This window comes from Ranitomeya imitator, chromosome 3, assembly GCF_032444005.1.
Source record: "Ranitomeya imitator isolate aRanImi1 chromosome 3, aRanImi1.pri, whole genome shotgun sequence".
NCBI lineage: Eukaryota > Metazoa > Chordata > Amphibia > Anura > Dendrobatidae > Ranitomeya > Ranitomeya imitator.
Window position 1 is genome coordinate 81,654,042 of NC_091284.1, and position 20,305 is coordinate 81,674,346.

Genomic DNA, 20,305 nt, shown 5'->3' on the forward strand with positions numbered 1-20,305 from the left:
GCAACAGCAGCACTGCTCTCCCTGGTTGTTGCAAGTGCGGTATCGCAGTGATTAGGATCCAGCAGCTGATTAATCCTGCTGGATCCTGATCACTGCTATACCGCACTTGGAACTACCAGGTAGAGCGATGCACTCATCAGTGAATCTCTCTCCTCCTGCAGACATGCCAGCAGTTCATCACCGCTTAGCCTGTAGCTGTAGACGGTGCTAGCACATGGGCCCACAGGAGAAACCTCCGGTCCTCTTGTGGGCCAGTCCGACCCTAGCGGAGGGGTCCTCCTGGGTCTCCTGCCACAGCATTTCATTTAATTAAAATGTCGAAAGATAGTTTGCTCTGACACTGATGCCCCCTGAGCCTGCAGGACAGCTTAAATTTCTTTGGTACTTGACTGGGGCTGCCTATCCACCATCCGGACTATCCTGTGCTGCAACCTTTCATCTATTTTTCTCTGCTGTCCACATCCAGGAACTTTTTGATTATGTTACGCACCATGGACAGAGGAACATCAAGATCTCTGGAGATAGACTTGTAACCTGGAGATTGTTGATATTTTTTAATAATTTTGGTTCTCAAGCCCTCAGACAGTTCTCTTCTCTTTCTGTTCTCCATGCTTAGTGTGATACACAAAGCAAAGATTAACTCAACTTCTCCCCTTTTTATCTGGTTTCAGGTGTGATTATTCATATTGCCCACACTTGTTACTTTCCACAGGTGAGTGTGAACAAAGTTGTTTACCCACAATTTTGGAAATGTGCCAACAATTTTGTCAGACCCATTTTGGGGGTTTTGTGTGAAATTATCTCCAATTTGCCTTTCTTTTCTCTGTTTTTGTGTTGTTCTAATACACCAAGTTAATAAAGATCTATAACAAAACGCGTAATTGCTATAATTTTCTGGGAAAACTATTTCATATTCTGAAACAATTTCAAGCGTGACAACACTTTCAGCCATGACGTTATCTGCCTGTCCCTCTATTTGTGTACCTATCTTCTTTGCATTAACTTTATGTAGAAAAAAAATGAAGCAGCAATGTGTGAATTCATGCGTAAATACAATCCTCTGAATCATTGTTTCATTGTCTTTATTTGTATGCTCCAAGGAAAAAGAAAGACAGCACTCCCTAGTGAAAGGGAAAAAGTGTTTCAATTCATTAGGCCAATAAGGTCCCCAAATGTTGCATTTGATCTACTTTGATACCTTCCTTTTTCTTTGGATCTGTTATCTTTCGCCTCTCTTTTTCTCCACTCTTCTTTCTCTTCCCTCTCCCTTCCCTTCTCCCTCCTCTTTCTTCCTCTTCTCTCCCTTTTTCTCCTCTTTCTTTCTCTTTTCTGTCCTGTTTCTCTCCATTTTTCCCTTTCCCTCTCCTTCCCTCTCTCTGCTCCTTTCCTCTCTCCATTTCCTCTCTTGCCTGTCTCTTTCCCTCTCCTTCCCTCTCTTTCTTCCTCTCCTCTTCCTCACTCTCCTGTCTTTCTCCTCTCTCCTCTTTCCCTCTATCTCCTCTCTTCTCTGCTTTCCTCTCTCGTGTCTCTCTTACCCTCTCCCCCTCTTTCCTTCCCTCTCCTCTCCTTTACTTTCTCTTCTATCCTTTCCGCTCACATCTCTCTCTCCTCTTTGCCTCTCCCTCGCCTTCCCTCTCTCTCTCTCCTCTCCTCTCCCTCTCTTCTCCGCTCCCTCTTTATCTTCTCTCTCTCTCCCTTTCTCCACTCTCTCCCTTTCCTTTCTCTCCTGTCTCTTCCTCCTCTCTTTCCCTTTCTCCCCCATCCCTCTCCTTCTGTCTCTCTCTCCATCTATATCGTCGTGAAAATAAGGTAACAGTACCACAGATTTGGGGAAAATAACTTTATTGTTCGGTAACACTTTGTAGATTTTCTGTTTCACATTCCAATCAGGATCTTACTTGTGAGCTAACTCCAGATTTCAAGAACAGCAGTAACCACGTGTGCGCACCGCCAGTATCACCTACAGAACCGCAGTGTTCATTAGATTGCCTCAGATTATCACAGGGACATATCATTTCAAGAAAAATATTCTTCAATTTTGATTTTTACATTAAATTAAACAGAATTGACTTTTTTATGTTTAGCACCATTTGAAAATACAGTATGTCATATTTATGCTGTGCAGTGATTCAGGTAATCTGAGATGCATTTGTAAAATACTGCAATTTTTTCATTTTTTTTAAACAAAAATAATTTAATGATGTAACTGAATAGATATAGTAATAGTGTAGTAGTAACCAGCAGGGTGGATGCATATATGTTTTAGAATGAAACTAATCTATCTTGGTAAAATTAGGAATTCAAATCAATACTTTGAAAATCTGTCAACTATTGAATATTTAAAGCATGATAAAAATATTTGCATAAAAAAGTTTGTTTTGCATTTTTTTTTTTTTTTTTTTTTTTTTTTTACTTTAAAATTGTATTGCCCAAATATAGAACAGTTTATTTAAGCTATGGATATAATGAAACCACGAATAATCAATATACTCTTTGCTCCCTATGTCTGTTGCCTAGGATGATGTGTGGCGTATATAATAACTTGGATATCCATTGTCTACTTCAGGTTAGTGATCATTTGCTGGCAGCATTTCTATAGCAAATATCTAAATTTCAGATCAAATTCGTGAAATATATGTGCGGCATATACAATACATTAAACAACCCCTCCTAATTTCCTAAGCCCCTGAGCAGTGCACATTACATCTAACTGGTCATGCAGCAGAATTGGTTTAAAGGTGAGCGTTTAGGGCATGTTCATCTTCACCTTCATGTTTTTTGCATTCCTTTAATACATCGGAAATGAAAAAAAATATGTTTTTGCCAAAAAATATACTGTGCTATGTGCACAGCTCCAATACAGATCTATTCATCCCCATTGTGTATTCTGATCCTGCTGCCATACTCCCTTCCATCCTGTTTTGTCTTGAGCAGGTTGGACAGCGTATGCAGGATCAGACTACACAGTGTTTGTAGTTTGTTACCATGGATATGCTTAATTCTGCACAGGAGGTATCAAGAAACATTTTTCATAACGATTTTTTTTTTTTTTTTTTTTAAAGGTGCTTCATTTGTCATTTTAGATACATTAAAATCATAGAATAAAAATCTTGCATAGGCATCCAAAGCATAAAAAAAAGAAAATCATTCTTAAAGATAACCTGTCACCAGATTTTCCACAAACAAAGTACGGCCACCACCTTTAAGCCTTCTGTCACAGCATACTAGAATGCTGTAAATGAAGTCCCCAACTCCTCTGCAGCCAACCAAAAAGACCTTTTATTATACCCACAGACGGCACGGTCCTTTCCGATGGGCGTCCCTGGACTTTATTTGGCTCCTCTTCTCTTCTTTAAATTTTCGTCTTCTTTCCCTACATGTCATGTGGATGACGCATCAGTGTCCTCCATCGCTTTGCTGCGCAAGCATACTTCTTTGTTTGACCTGCTGAGGGCAGATCCAAGTACTGTAGTGCACATGTGTCGGGAAAGGCCAAAGAGAGCCGATGACTCTTCGGTAAAGCCGGTGCATGCGCGCTACAGTACTTTGCTTTGCCCTTGGCAGGGAGGAGAGAAGTACGTCTGCATAGGAGCGCGATGGGGGATACCGAGTGGATGACATAGGACTTGTCATCCACATGAAGCAGGGAAGGAGAATGGTGATTGAAGGAAGTGAAGAGGCTCCCGATCAAGACCAGAGGCGCCATCGAACTGGACCGCACTGTCTGTGGGTATAATACAAGGCCATTTTTTAAGATCAACACAGTGGATTGGGAATTCTTTTTTTTTTTTTACAGTATTCTAATATGCTGTTGAAGAGGCCTCAATGGTGGTGGCCATACTTTATATTGGGAAAACCTGTTGACCGGTTCCCTTTAAAGGAACAGTAAACACAGAAAATGTCCAGAAGGTATCTCAACAATTACATAGTCGATATCCTTATTTTGTTTGATCCTATTGTGTCTCATATTACAAAAAAAAACAAGAAATATGTAAAGAAATCGCTCTATTTACTAGGAGCTCAACCACAAGAAAATGGCCCCTGTGTAAGAATAGTGTATGAACCCCCTTATCACTAGGGTCCCTGTGCAGCTGCCAAGGTTCCACCAAATGGTATGTCCACCCCTTGTCCTGCTGCTTCCTTATTGACCAGCAGATACACTGACTATTTCCTGTTCGGATGCTTGGGCGTAAGATCGGCAGCAGAATAAAGTAGAAGCAAAATGGCTGAGAATTGAGCAACTCAAAACTCTTGATATTTGGTGTGGATTTTTAATCTTTATGCATTTTGTTATCATGGATTTCACTACACAGCAGAATCCACAATAGATTTGGGTGTCCTGTGTAGATGTGCCCATAGGGAACTGGCTGGAGTCTCCCTGTTCTGCAGTAAGACAAGTTGGTTACGTTGACCTTGCCACGGTCCACGTCCTTCTACCAGTTACCAGTAAAAAATTGAATAAATCAGCAAAATAAGCCTCATTTTCTGCATGATTTCTATAAGGCTAGACTAACAAACAGTAACAACCACTATATTTGTAGTTTACATTTCTAGGTTTAGCGTTCCTTTAAAAAAAAAAAATCCTCAAGTAAAAGTAATACTAACTCTGCACATATAAAGGTAAATTCTATGCAATGATACACTTCAGGACCCACAGTCGTACTAAAGCAGAAAATCGTGTAGTAGGGTTAGGCACCACTGAAGTTAAATTCTAATTTGTGCCTCGGTATAGAAAATATATCGCCACCTTTCAAATTTACTTTGTGTTTTCGCATAAAAACAGTACGAAAAATACTCTAAGAATTTCTGGTTATAGGAAATGCAGGAAATGTATGATCTGGAGCTTTGTGATCGCCATGAAAAATTAATCAGCACCTCATTTACAGGATGTAGTCAGACAATTCATTGGAAAAGTCAAAGATAATTTGCTTTGAATAACCAAACTGCTTTCCCAATCATCCATTCTTACTGTTTAGAAAAAGGATCTGCTTTTTTCCCCAGAAACAGTGCCACTCCTGACCATAGGTTGTCTGGTATTGCAGCTCCAGTTGGGGAAGAGCAGCACTATTTGTTAAAAGAAACCCTTGATATTGCTTTACACATGGCAAAAATGTCTCTATCATTTACTAAAACATGGCGGACAGATATGAGCGTTACTTAACACAGATTTCTTATCTTGTAACAATAGCCTTGCTTTTTGTTGATTTTTTTTCTTCTAGTAAAACTTTTTACTTTTCAGAAATCTATCTGTAAACTATGCAATAAAATATATTAATTTCAAATAATAATGTAGTTGAAAGAATGATGCCAGAGTTAAAAAAAAAAACAAAAAAAAACAACAACTTTTTGATCTGTATGTGCAATATGTGCCAAAACACTATTTCCATAGAGGGTAGCACCAGACCTTAATTCAATGAAAATAAAGTCTTCAGCTCTGTTTTTATATAATTTGCATAGTACAATAGATTTAGCTGTGGTAAAGGATGGTCCAACTAGTCAACATAAGGTGATGCCTTCAGGCCAGAAATATACCGTTTAGCAAAATTTTGCCACTGGTAGCAGTGTTTTAAGGCAGTTATTACCAATATAAAAAAGTAAAAGCAAATTTAATTTGAGTCTCTACTAATTTTTGTTCACATTGGATACAATAAATATCCAGAGAATGATGAGTGGACATATTGTCCGGCGTAGAGTCCAGATGCTTGATCTGACGGCATTTGAATATATACTCTGTCTCCGTGCATCAGTGGGACCACTGCACTTCCTGAAGCTTGGTCCAAATAGCCTTTTTTATACTCATCATATGTGTACATCAATGGTTCAGCATTCTTGTACAACGCCACCCAAACATTTGCACCTTTACAATGGATATGGTAGGAAAAGTAGTAGATTCCAGGGATTCCACAAGTGAACATGCCTGTGAGTGGATTGTAGCCTTGTCTGCCATTGTACAATAACCTTTCAAACTTTATGGGTTCTCCTACCGGTGGGAAGGCAGTGGTTAGTTCTGCTGTAAAGGCTGGCATCTCATGAACTGGGACTGTACCCCCTTTCTTTCCTTGGTAACCATGTGGGGTTTTTACTCCATCAATTGCAGGTCCTATGTTTGGCAAATATTGACCCATTCCTGGTGGTGTAGGTGGGATTTCTGCTGGAAGTCCAGGCTCACCTGGTGGACCAGGAGGACCAGGTAAGCCACGTTGTCCAGGTGGTCCTAAAGCTCCAGGTGGCCCTATTGGACCCTGTTGGCCTGGCAAGCCAGCTTTGCCAACACCTGGTGCACCAGGTGCCCCCTGTAAACCTTGCTCTCCCTTTGGTCCTGGTAGTCCAGGAGGACCAATAGGACCATTTGGCCCTGCAAGACCAGGTATTCCAGTTGGTCCTTGCAAACCTAATTCACCGGGAATTCCAGATTCTCCTTTAGGTCCAGGCAATCCAGGTGCACCAGGTGGTCCAATTAAACCTTTGTGTCCAGATTCTCCTTTAGGACCTAATGGTCCTGGCAAACCTCTCAGACCCTGAGGACCCACTTCACCTGGAAATCCTTGTTTTCCTGGAAGTCCTTGACTTCCTGGTTCACCTTTTGGTCCTGTTGCTCCTTCAGGGCCTCCAATGCCACGATCTCCTTTGGGCCCTGGAAATCCACCAACACCTGGAGGTCCCAGAGGTCCTGGTAAACCGATTGGACCCGGCTCACCTGGTTGGCCTCCAATACCTGGTTCACCTACATGACCTTTCTCACCTTTTGGGCCAATGGGGCCTAGTGGACCACCGAAACCACGCTCACCTTTAAGTCCAGGAAAACCTGGTTTGCCAATTCCAGGAAGACCTGGAGCTCCAGGTAAACCAGGAAGTCCTTGATCACCTTTGCCACCAGGCATTCCAATTTCACCAGGAAGACCATCTTGACCTGGTTTTCCAACACCTGGAACTCCTGGTGGACCTTGAAGCCCAGGTGGTCCAACAGGTCCTTCTAGTCCTGGTTGCCCTTGTAACCCAGGGTTACCATGGTGCCCTTTTGGTCCTGGGAAGCCATTCATGCCAGGTTTACCAATACCTGGTAAGCCAGGTTGGCCCGGTGGCCCTTGTAATCCTGGAGGACCTTTAAGTCCCGGTAATCCTGGTACGCCAATTCCTTTATCTCCTTTTGGGCCTGCAATACCAGGATATCCAGGTGGTCCTTTAAATCCTGGTTCACCTTTAGGTCCTAAAAGTCCTGGTAAACCTGGTTCACCTGGTTTTCCAACACCAGCTAGTCCAGCAAGTCCAGGTGCCCCCTGGGGCCCTGGCTGTCCAATTTGTCCAGATTCTCCTTTTGGACCGAGATCTCCTTTTGGACCTGATATTCCAATACCTCCTGGTTTTCCTGGCATGCCTGGCATTCCTGGCTTGCCAATTCCGGGATATCCTTGTGGGCCAGCGGCTCCAGGGTTTCCTTTAGGTCCTGGCATTCCTTGTCCTAGTGGTCCAGGAGGCCCAGGTGGCCCTCTTGGCCCTGGTTCACCGATTGGGCCTTGATCACCTCTTCGCGCAGATAATGGAAGTTCTGGTAAAAAAAAGAATAAAGTTATATTTCCTCTGTGGTGACAATGCCATATACAACAATAAGTTTAATCATTGCAATTGACATTAATTTAACATATTTGAATATCGCCACCAATGACCAATCAAGCTCGCAAAACAAAGAAAGCAAAAATATTTAGGATTAATTTTTACCTATGCCAGTGCTGTCTAATTTAAAAAAAAAAAAAACTAAAAAAACAGAATAATAACCAGTAGGAAAACCATACAAACATTTTCAAATCAATGGCAGGTTTCACCCACCTACCTCGCAATTTTGTTGTTAAAAATATAAACAAAAAACACACAAAGCAAAAACAGATAATAAAAATGAAAAAACTGTTGTTTTGCAAATTCTGCTTTACTCCTGTGATGAGATCTAGTCACTTTGGTATATCGTTTGTAATTAAGAAACACTAGCCAAGTGCCAAAACTAGAAAGACCAAAAAGTCCATTTTTCGATCTTGTTGCTGAATGAATGTGCAGATGATCTTAAAATTGCCCATTAAAATTTTTTGGGAGTAAATGAAATTTTTTTTTCCATAATTATTTTTCTGTGCTAAGCTATTCCTAGTCTCTTTATTTCATATTTTTATTTTAGATTAGATATACAGTGGCGCATTAAAGTTTCTGAACTCTTCCATATTTTCCATATTTCTGCCTAAATTTGATTTAAATCTATATCAGATTTTCACACAAGTCCTAAAAGTAGATAAAGTCTATCAAGTCAAACAAATGAGTCAAAAATATTGGCCTTTGCCATATTTTATTTTGGAGACCTATTCCTTTGTGCAGCTATAACTGCATCTAATTGTTTCCAGTAATTGTTGATTAGTCCTGCCCATCGGTTTGGAGACATTCTTGACCATTACTCCTTCAACTTGTTGGTGCATTTCTCTATAAACAGTTCTTTTCAGGTCCTTCCACAACATTTCTGTAGGATTAATGTCAGGGACTTGACCATTCCAAAACTTTTAATTTACTCTTCTCTAAAAATGATTTTGTATTATGAGCTCTGTGCTTTTGGTCGTTGTCTTGCTGCATGAGCCGTATTCTCTTGAGATTCAGCTCATGGGCAAATGTCTTGATATTTTCCCTTAGAGATTGCTGATATAATTCAGAATTCATTATTCCATGAATGATGGCAAGCCGTCCTGGCTTAGATGTAGCAAAGCCAGGCCCAAACCATGATACTATCATCGCTGTGTGTTCCACGCAGCAAACTGCAGATGAGCAGCAATGTTCTTTTTTATGCAGTGGCATTCTCTTTCCAGTCCTACCATGCACACCTACCATGTTCAATGTCTTCCTGAGGATGAACTCATGAACATTAACATTAGCTAATGTGAGAGAGGCCTTTAGTTGTTTAGAGGCTGCCTTGGTTTTCTTTGTGATATTGAAGATAATAATAGTCTTGAATTTTCTTCATTTGTACACAATCTGTCTGACTGTGGATTGTCAAGGAACTTCAAGACCATTTTTAAACTCTGTGGACCTTTAAGCATCAACAACTCTAATTCTTCAGAAATCTCCTCTGTTTGTGTAATTATACCATGGTGCAAACATCTGTTGTGAAAGTCTGACATTGATAAATTCCTGCTTTTTAACCCCTTCATGACTTTGCGATTTTCCGTTTTTTGCATTTTCATTTTTTAATCCTCTTGTTCCAATAGCCATTACTTTTTTATTTTTCTGTCCTCATAGCCATATGAGTACATGTTTTTGGCAGGACAAGTTGTAATTTTGAATGACACCGTTTATTTTATCATGTTATGCACTGGAAAGTGGGAAAAATATTCTAAGTATGTTGAAACTGCAAAAAAAGTGCAATTCCACAACATTTTATTTTATTTTTTATTTACCATGTTTACTATAAGGCTGCCGTCACACTAGCGGTATTTGGTCAGTATTTTTCATCAGTATTTGTAAGCCAAAACCAGGAGTGGGTGATAAATACAGAAGTGGTGCATATGTTTCTATTATACTTTTCCTCTATTTGTTCCACTCCTGGTTTTGGCTTACAAATACTGATGTAAAATGCTGGCCAAATGCTGCTAGTGTGACGGCAGCCTTAGAATTCTCCAGGTAAATACGAGTATACAGATACCAAACATGTATAGATTTTATTTATTTAAGTGGTAAAAAAAAATCTGAAATTTGTAAGGCCATGTTCACACAGTGCGTTTTTTTTCTGCGGAACCGCAGCGTTTTTGCCGCTGCGGTTCCGCAGCTGTTTTCCATGCAGGGTACAGTGTACTGTACCCTATGGAAAACAGGAACCACTGTGCACATGATGCGGGAATCGGGAAAAAAAGCCGCGCTGAATAGCCGCGGTAAAAAAGAAGTACCATGTCACTTCTTTTTTCGGAGCCGCAGCGGTTCTGCACCCATTGACCTCCATTGTGAGGTCAAACCCGCAGTAAAACCCGCAGATGAAAAAAATATCTGCGGGTTTTACTGCGGTTTGTGGTGCCGAACCGCTGCAGCAGGAAGTGCGGTGAAGCGGGCGCAAGTGCATGGGCGGAGTGTGGCTGCCCCCCCGTGCTCCGATCCCGCCCCCCCGTGCTCCAATCCCACTGCCCCGTGCTCCGATGCCCCCCCCAGTGCTCCGATGCCCCCCCGTGCCCTAATCTCCCCCCCTTATACTTACCCGGCGTCCCGGTGTCCGTCCGGCCGTCTTCTCCCTGGGCGCCGCCATCTTGCAAAATGGCGGGCGCATGCGCAGTGCGCCCGCCGAATCTGCCGGCCGGCAGATTCGTTCCAAAGTGCATTTTGATCACTGAGATATAACCTATCTCAGTGATCAAAATAAAAAAAAATAGTAAATGACACCCCCCCCCCTTTGTCACCCCCATAGGTAGGGACAATAAAAAAAAATTAAGAATTTTTTTTTTTTCCACTAAGGTTAGAATAGGGTTAGGGGTACGGTTAGGGGTAGGGTTAGGGTATTTTCAGCCATTTTAACTGCATAGAAAACTGCATAAAAAAAAGGATCAAAAAAAGGATCAAAAAACGCATCAAAAAAGGACCAAAAAAAGGACCTGCGTTTTCTGCCAAGAGCTGCAGTTTTTTAAAAAACAGTCCTGAAAAAAAAAGGATGGAAATCAGGAACGTGTGAACATACCCTAAGGCTATATTCACACTTAGCGGTTTTTACCGCGGAACCGCCGCGATTTTGATGCTGCGGGTCCGCAGCAGTTTCCATAGCGTTTACAGTAACATGTAAACCCTATGGAAACCGCAAACCGCTGTACACATGCTGCGGGAAAAACCGCGCGGGAACGCAGCGGTTTACAACCCGCAGCATGTCACTTCTTTGTGCAGAATCGCTGCGATTCTGCACCCATAGGAATACATTGAACCGCTTACTTCCCGCATGGGGCTGTGCCCACGTTGCGGGAAGTAAGCGGATAATGTGCGGGTGGTACCCAGGGTGGAGGAGAGGAGACTCTCCTCCAGGCCCTGGGAACCATATTTGGGGTTAAAAAATAAAAAATCTGGTTATACTCACCCTCTGATGTCCGGAGCTCCTGGGCGCTGCACGCGGCTGTCCGGTCAGAGTTGCTGTGCGACCAGGACCTGCGGTGACGTCGCGGTCACATGACCGTGACGTCACGAAGGGTCCTTCTCCCACAGCATCTTAGGAACCGGACCGCCGGGTGCAGCGCCCAGGAGATCCGGACATCAGAGGGTGAGTATAACCAATTTTTATTATTTTTAACATTACTATTGATGCTGCATATTGCTGCATATGCAGCATCAATAGTATAGGCGGAAACCCGCAGCGGAAAACGCGGAACAAACCGCGATAAATCTGCAGGGAGAACCGCAGTTGTTTTGCCCTGCAGATTTATCAAATCCGCTGCGGGAGAACCCGCAGGGACCCGACGCAAGGTGTGAACATAGCCTAAGAAATTATTTTTTTCCCTTATATTGCCATTTTCCGAGACAGTATTGGTTTCATTTTTCGGGATATTGGGCTGTGTGATGGCTTATTATTTGTGCCTGGAGATGACGTTTTTATTGACAGCATTTCGGGGTAGACATCATGCTTTGATTGCCTCTTATTGCATTTTATTGCAAAAATGCAGAGGTAAGAAAAACATAATTCTGGCATTTAGATTTTATTTCTCATTATTCCGTTTACCGATTGAATTAATTTATTTTATATTTTGATAGATCTACTTTTATGAATGCAGCGATACCAAATATGTGTATTTTTAGATTTTTTTTAATTGTTTTATTTCTAATGGGGGTTGTTTTGAACTTTTGTGTTTTGTTTTTTTCATATTTTTAAAACTTTTTTTTTTATTTTTAACTTTTCACCAAATTTAATAGTCCCCTTAGGAGACTTGAAACGGCAATCATCTGATTGCATGTGCTATACATAGTGCTTCAGTACTGCTATGTAAAGCAGAAATCACGATCTCCTTTGAACACCGGCTATGAGCCAGTGCTCATAGGACTAACGTAATAACAGGTACTGGGGTCATCATCAGACATCCGGCTGTCATGACAACCCATTCGTGCTCCGTGGTCCTGTGGGCGCCGATGGGTAGGATGAATGACGTGATTCCGACTGCTGCATGTTAAATCCCGCTGTCAATGACTGACGGTGAGATTTAACTGGTTAACAGCTGCATGTGGAGCACCGCTGTTAAAGGCACATGATGACTAATTAAATCAGTTATCATGTGCAGCGAAAGATGTGGGCTCAGCATGCAAATCCACATCAAAGGTAGGGATGCGACTTTTGGTGTAAATATACATCAATGGTAGTGAAGGGCATAAATAAAACTTGATGTAAGACCCCAGATACATTTGAAATTATCTACTAATCCTAAAGGTTCACATATTTTTTTGCCACACACGTGGTGTTTGTAATTAATTTTTTTTATTACGAAAAAAATAAAGAGAGAATAAAGATTATGAAAAAATAATCCAAGTGTAATATTTTTTTTTTTTACCAATTTCTTTTACTTGGTTCTGTTTATCTGCTTTTATCTATCTTTATATACTTTTAGGACTTTTTTTTGTAGTTTTCAGTCAAATTTATGCAGAAATATGGAAAAAATTCTGGATTGCCCAAAAACTTTCAAGGACTACTAAACAACACAAAACTGTGGGACAGATTGATTAACTAGCTGGAGAACATTGGAACAAATTTATCATACTTTACACACCACCACACATGTCTCATTATAAATAGGGGGCATATCAGAGAGGTCTAAAATAAAAATGAAATCCCGACCTATAGATTTTTCAGGCTTTGGACTTACATAGGTTTAAATGTTAATCACTATGCCCCCACCTGGTAAACCAGTCCCACTTTATCAACTTTTGCAAGTGTGGCACAAAAAGTAAAAAATAATTTAGATGTAGCCATTTTTCAAATGACAAACGCGTGATGCAGAAAGAAATCCTGACTGGGAAAAGTAAAATTTGACACCTAACAATATAAATTCAATGGCTTTTGTTGTGTTAAGCTAACTTTTTACACCATGATACCGTAGTGTGTTAGTTTAGGAATGGCTACAATTGTCAGCAAGAAAAAAAATAATAAACATTTTATAAAGTGGAAAGTTTGGGGTTTATTGTAGCATCTGATGCATATGAAAAATTGTAAAGACAAATATCTAAAAGGAATTATTGCTATCTTTTAAGCATTGAAAGAACATTCAAAGCTTGGCCTCACCAACCTCCTACCTGCAGGAGCGTAACTATGGTGGGTGCAGGGATTCGAGTCTCGCCCGGGCTCGGGAGCTTGTTGAAGTCCACAAGCTCTCTTTGACTCACATGAGAAGAACAATACTATTAACAACCCATGATAGTTGGAGTAAATATAGTGTAACAGGACTAGGGAAAAAGTGTTTGATGAGTACTGTATCTTTTCCCCAGGTTTTAGTCTTGCACTGTGAAAATAAACCAGCCAGGAAGTTTAGTAGCAATACACTGTATTTTCCTGCTCCACATTTTCAGGATAATTGTGGCTAATCTCCTAAAATGCTCAGGTATGCTATAAAAGTGCACAGAGTCCAGAGGCTGAAGGTGCCCTCTATACCCCTTGAAAATGGCAGTAAGTAAAGCAATTGTTTGGTTTGGGGCTGTGCACTTGGATCAGCTCTGGTGAGTTTGGATCTATATGTACAGTTAATGGCCAACTGGTTGAAAATTTTATATTGTATCATTTGTGTTTTACTTTGGCTGATTTATATACAGAACCAGTAAAACTGATTGTGACCGCTTGCGTGATATGGACAGTGTTTTGTAGTGTCTGAACAGTCGGGCCCGTGTCTTGATCTGCCCTTATCTACATTGAGGTCACTTGACACAAGGTGAGGTTTTAATACTAGAAGATATGACCGTCCCAATTGTGAGCACCATGTTGGGGTGTGGTGACTGCTAGGTTTTTTGATGAAAATAGGGTTAACTAAGTACCCTATGTTATTACATGTATCATTACTAGTGTTGAGCATTCCGATACTGCAATGTCAGGTATCGGCCGATATTCGCTGTATCGGAGTTCCGATACTTTTACAATATCGAATACCGGAATCGGAAGTTCCCATAATGCAATGAGCCAGTTTTATTCTATTCAGCCAATGAGGATCCTAAGAAGTGTGGGCACATCCTGTTAGCCATGTTAACTAATGGCATGGCTGTGATTGGCTGCTCAAATGATGTCATGATGTGTGGGCGGAGACTGCGTGTCTGTGTGTGTGGGCGGGGTCTGTACGGGCCTCTCTGGGGTCTCTGCTGGTCTGCCGGGGGTTTGTGCGGGCCTCTTGGGGGTCTGTGTATGCCAGCCGGGGGTCTGTGTGGGCCTCTCGGGGGTCTGTGCGGGCCTGCCGGGGGTCCGTGCGGGCCTCTCGGGGGGTTTGTGCGGGCCTACCAGGGGTCTTTGTGTCTGTTTGCAGGCATCGTCCGATGGGACTACAAGTCCCATCGGGCTATGCCTGCTACAATGACAGTGATTGACACATTAGCCAATGATGGGACAGTAGTAGTTCCATCATCCGGCTAATGTCTTGAATGTATGAAAAAAAAACATACATACAACATACATACTACATACATACATACAACACACTACATACATACTACATACATACAGCATACTATATACTACCTACATACTAGATACATACAACATACATACTACACACATACTACATACAGCATACTATACACTACATACATACATACATACATACAACATACTACACACATACAACATACCACGTACATACAACATTCATAAACATACTACATACATACAACATACATACTATATACTACATACATACTACATACATACTACATACATACTACATACATACTACATACGTACATACTACATACATACATACTACATACATACTACATACTACATACATACATATTACAAACATACTACATACATACATACATACTACATACAACATACCACATACATACAACACACATACAACATACTACATACATACAGTACAGACTAAAGTTTGGACACACCTTCTCATTTAAAGATTTTTCTGTATTTTCATGACTATGAAAATTGTACATTCACACTGAAGGCATCAAAACTATGAATTAACACATGTGGAATTATATACTTAACAAAAAAGTGTGAAACAACTGTAATTATGTCTTATATTCTAGGTTCTTCAAAGTAGCCACCTTTTGCTTTGATGACTGCTTTGCACACTCTTGGCATTCTCTTGATGAGCTTCAAGAGGTAGTCACCAGGAATGGTCTTCCAACAATCTTGAAGGAGTTCCCAGAGATGCTTAGCACTTGTTGGCCCTTTTGCCTTCACTCTGCGGTCCAGCTCACCCCAAACCATCTCGATTGGGTTCAGGTCTGGTGACTGTGGAGGCCATGTCATCTGGCGTAGCACCCCACCACTCTCCTTCATGGTCAAATAGCCCTTACACAGCCTGGAGGTGTGTTTGCGGTAATTGTCCTGTTGAAAAATAAATGATGGTCCAACTAAACGCAAACCGGATGGAATAGCATGCCGCTGCAAGATGCTGTGGTACCATGCTGGTTCAGTATGCCTTCAATTTTCAATAAATCCCCAACAGTGTCACCAGCAAAGCACCCCCACACATCACACCTCCTCCTCCATGCTTCACGGTGGGAACCAGGCATGTAGAGTCCATCCGTTCACCTTTTATGCGTCGCACAAAGACACAGTGGCTGGAACCAAATATCTCAAATTTGGACTCCTCAGACCAATGCACAGATTTCCACTGGTCTAATGTCCATTCCTTGTGTTCTTTAGCCCAAACAAGTGTCTTCTGCTTGTTGCCTGTCCTTAGCAGTGGTTTCCTAGCAGCTATTTTACCATGAAGGCCTGCTGCACAAAGTCTCCTCTTAACAATTGTTGTAGAGATTTGTCTGCTGCTAGAACTCTGTGTGGCATTGACCTGGTCTCTAATCTGAGCTGCTCTTAACCTGCGATTTCTGAGGCTGGTGACTCGGATAAACTTATCCTCAGAAGCAGAGGTGACTCTTGGTCTTCCTTTCATGGGGCGGTCCTCATGTGAGACAGTTTCTTTTCTTTGTAGCGCTTGATGGTCTTTGCAACTGCACTTGGGGACACTTTCAAAGTTTTCCCAATTTTTGACTGACCTTCATTTCTTAAAGTAATGATGGCCACTCGTTTTTCTTTACTTAGCTGCTTTTTTCTTGCCATAATACAAATTATAACAGTCTATTCAGTAGGACTATCAGCTGTGTATCCACCAGACTTCTGCACATCGCAACTGATGGTCCCAACCCCATTTATAAGGCAAGAAATCCCACTTATTAAACCTGACAGGGCACACCTGTGAAGTGAAAACCATTTCCGGCGACTACCTCTTGAAGCTCATCAAGAGAATGCCAAGAGTGTGCAAAGCAGTCATCAAAGCAAAAGGTGGCTACTTTGAAGAGCCTAGAATATAAGACATATTTTCAGGTGTTTCACACTTTTTTGTTAAGCATATAATTCCACATGTGTTAATTCATAGTTTTGATGCCTTCAGTGTGAATTTATAATTTTCATAGTCATGAAAATACAGAAAAATCTTTAAATGAGAAGGTGTGTCCAAACTTTTGGTCTGTACTGTATGTATGTAGTATGTATGCAGTATGTTGTATGTATGTAGTATGTATGTAGTATGTTGTATGTACTGTATGTAGTATGTATGTTGTATGTAGTATGTATGTAGTATGTATTTAGTATGTATCTATGTAGTATGTATGTAGTATGTTGTATGAGTGTTTGTGTTATCTTTTTTTTACATTCAACACATTAGCCAGATGATGGGACTACTACTGTCCCATCATTGGCTAATGTGTGAATCACTGTCATTGTAGCACGCATAGCCCGATGGGACTCGTAGTCCCATCGGACAACGCCTGCACACAGACACAAAGACCCCCGGCAGGCCCGCACAGACCCCCGGGAGGCCCATACAGGCCCCGGCAGGCCCGCACAGACCCCCGAGAAGCCCGCACAGACCCCCGGCAGGCCCGCACAGACCCCTGAGAGGCCCGTACAGACCCCCGGCAGGCCCACACAGACCCCGAGAGGCCCATACAGGCCCCCGGCAGGCCCGCACAGACCTGCGAGAGGCCCGTACAGACCCCCAGCAGGCCCGCACAGACCCCCGAGAGGCCCATAAGGCCCGGCAGGCACACACAGACCCCGAGAGGCCCGGACAGACCCCCGACAGGCCCGCACAGACCCCCGATAGGCCCGTACAGACCCCGCCCGCTCACAGACACACACAGTCTCCGCCCATGCACCGCCCACACTCTTCCCCCCTCCCGAACTGGATGTGCAAGAAAGAAAGGGTTTATTTTCATTCCGATATTTGTGTTGACTTGCATTGGTTTCCGGTATCAGAATCGGCGATATCCGATATTTTTGGGGTATCGGTCCGATCCAATCCGATTTGATATTTCCCGGTATCAGAAGGTATCGCTCAACACTAATCATTACAATTTACTTACTACAGGGTATATTCTCACTTTGTTTTCTTATTGGATTTTGTCTGTAAAATGGCCACAATATGAGCATGCTCATATGCATTGCGCGTATACCAAAATATGCTCCGGCTCATTTATTTTGTTTTGCTGTATTTTCTTGTACTTTGTTTAAACAGGCTCCCCCTTTTCTAACTAGACGTTTCATCTATATAGCTTCCCATGTGCAAGGGTCTGAACAGTCAATCCTGTGTCCAGCTCTGCCCTTATCTACATTGAGGCCACTTGACACAAGCTAGGGTTTTAATGTTAGAAAATAGGACTGTCCCAATTGGGTACACCTTGACGTGGTAGGATGGCTTTTAAGCTTTTTTATCAAAATAGTTTTAATTAAGTACCTGCTATTTACATGTCCTATTACAATTTACTTATTTACTTACTACTGGGTATATGCTCATTTTGTTTTTTTTTCTTGGGTTTTGTCTGTGAAATGGCCACAATGTGTAAGTATTAAACTTTGAACGTATACAAACTTATGTTCAGGCTCAGTTCTATGATTTTGTTGTGTTTTGGGGTGTCTGAAGTGCACGTGCAGCCCTGGAGACGGGTAATCGTCTAAACTTGTCACAAAAAACAATTGTGATCTACTGTTTGTAACAATGCAGAGGTTTGTCCACAAAAGTCCATGAGTCATACAACAAATATGTATAAAATAAGTCAGGTCCTCCTCATTAAAATCTATAGAGGAAAATGACAAACAAGGACCTGTCACCTGACATAAATATGTAATTTTTTTTACCTGGTGTAAATGCTGCTGTGCTTCTGAATGTGGCATCTTTCTTTAATTCCTGCTCTTCTCTATTCCAAAAATATGTCTGTCTCTTTCCTATATATAATTCTAAATCTAGTATTTTTTTAAGCCAAATGGGCATGGCCATCAACTCTTTTCCATGATGATTTTCTTGAGAACCACACCCAGTTGGCTCAAAAATGCTAGATTTATATAAAGGGAAGAGGGGGGCCCATCTCAGGAATGAAGAGGCACTTGTAAAAAACAGCAACACCAGATTCAGGAGAACAGCGGCATTTACGCCAGTTATAACATTACATATTTATGGTGATAGGAATCCTTTAACTTTCAGAATATAAATACCTTTTCCATCTTTTCTTTGCATCATATCTTTGCCAAACATTGGCATTTGAGGTATGTCCTTTCCATAATGCGGCATGTGTGCCTTCTCCTTTCCAATATGTCCCATTGGTGTGCCATCTTTTCCCATCGGCATGTGATGCATTTGCTGCCCCATGGGCTGGTATTGAGGAATCTGTGGAGGTAATGGTTTCATTCCATAGTAGCCACCTCCATTGCCATAACGCAGCAGACTAAGAAGTATAACTGATAACAACGGGAGTCTTTCTACGGGATTGAGTGGAAGCGCCATAACCTAAAATACAAGAAGTTGGCAGATATGAGCTTGACAAAAAACATAACAATCATAAATTTGTCAATGTACAATCTTCAGTCACAAAGCACTGTACATAAAGCAATGATTTTTCTAAATGATGAAATCTGGTCTTTATCAATGTAGTTTTTTCTATAATCACTTAAATGTGTTGTCCAGGACTTTTATATTGATGTCCTATCCTTAACCCCTTAGTGACAGAGCCAATTTGGTACTTAATGACCGAGCCAATTTTTGCAATTCTGACCACTGTCACTTTATGAGGTTATAACTCTGGAACTCTTCAACGGATCCCGCTGATTCTGAGATTGTTTTTTCGTGACATATTGTACTTCATGTTAGTGGTAACATTTCTTCGATATTACTTGCGATTATTTATGAAAAAAACGGAAATATGGCGACAATTTTTAAAATTTTGCAATTTTCAAACTTTGTATTTTTATGCCCTTAAATCAGAGAGATATGTCACGAAAAATAGTTAATAAATAACATTTCCCACATGTCTACTTTACATCAGCACAATTTTGGAAACAAATTTTTTTTTTGTTAGGGAGTTATAAGGGTTAAAAGTTGACCAGCAATTTCTCATTTTTACAACACCATTTTTTTTTAGGGACCACATCACATTTGAAGTCATTTTGAGGGGTCTATATGATAGAAAATAATGAAGTGTGACACCATTCTAAAAACTACACCCCTCAAGGTTCTCAAAACCACATTCAAGAAGTTTATTAACCCTTTACGTGCTTCACAGGAACTGAAACAATGTGGAAGGAAAAAATGAACATTTAACTTTTTTTTGCAAACATCTTAATTCAGAACCATTTTTTTTATTTTCACAAGTGTAAAAACAGAAATGTAACCATAAATTTTGTTATGCAATTTCTCCTGAATACGCCAATACCCCATATGTGGGGGTAAACCACTGTTAGGGCGCACCGCAGAACTTAGAAGTGAAGGAGCGCCGTTTGACTTTTTCAATGCAGAATTGGCTGGAATTGAGATCGGACGCCATGTCACGTTTAGAGAGCCCCTGATGTGCCTAAACAGTGGAAACCCCCCACAAGTGACACCATTTTGGAAACTAGACCCCTTAAGGAACTTATCTAGATGTGTGGCGAGCACTTTGAACCCCCAAGTGCTTCACAGAAGTTTATAACGTAGAGCCGTGAAAATAAAAAAATCGCTTTTGTTTACACAAAAATGATCTTTTTGCCCACAAATTCTTATTTTCACAAGGGTAACAGGAGAAATTAGACCACAAAAGTTGTTGTGCGATTTCTCCTGAATACGTCGATACCCCATAT

General features: G+C 41.3%; 1 protein-coding gene across 4 annotated transcripts in view; it reads right to left on the reverse strand.

The window, feature by feature from the left end:
• Positions 1-3,776: 3,776 nt before the first annotated feature.
• Positions 3,777-20,305, reverse strand: part of COL8A1 (collagen type VIII alpha 1 chain) — a 190,607-nt gene continuing 174,078 nt past the window's right edge. For all 4 annotated transcript variants that reach the window (XM_069761005.1, XM_069761003.1, XM_069761004.1 and 1 more), the window contains 2 exons: positions 18,689-18,980; positions 3,777-7,546 (listed from right to left, as the gene is read on the reverse strand). In XM_069761005.1, coding sequence (XP_069617106.1) covers positions 5,634-7,546; positions 18,689-18,977 — 2,202 coding nt within the window. In that variant the 5' untranslated portion in view covers positions 18,978-18,980 and the 3' untranslated portion in view covers positions 3,777-5,633. The remainder of the gene's footprint in view (positions 7,547-18,688; positions 18,981-20,305) is intronic.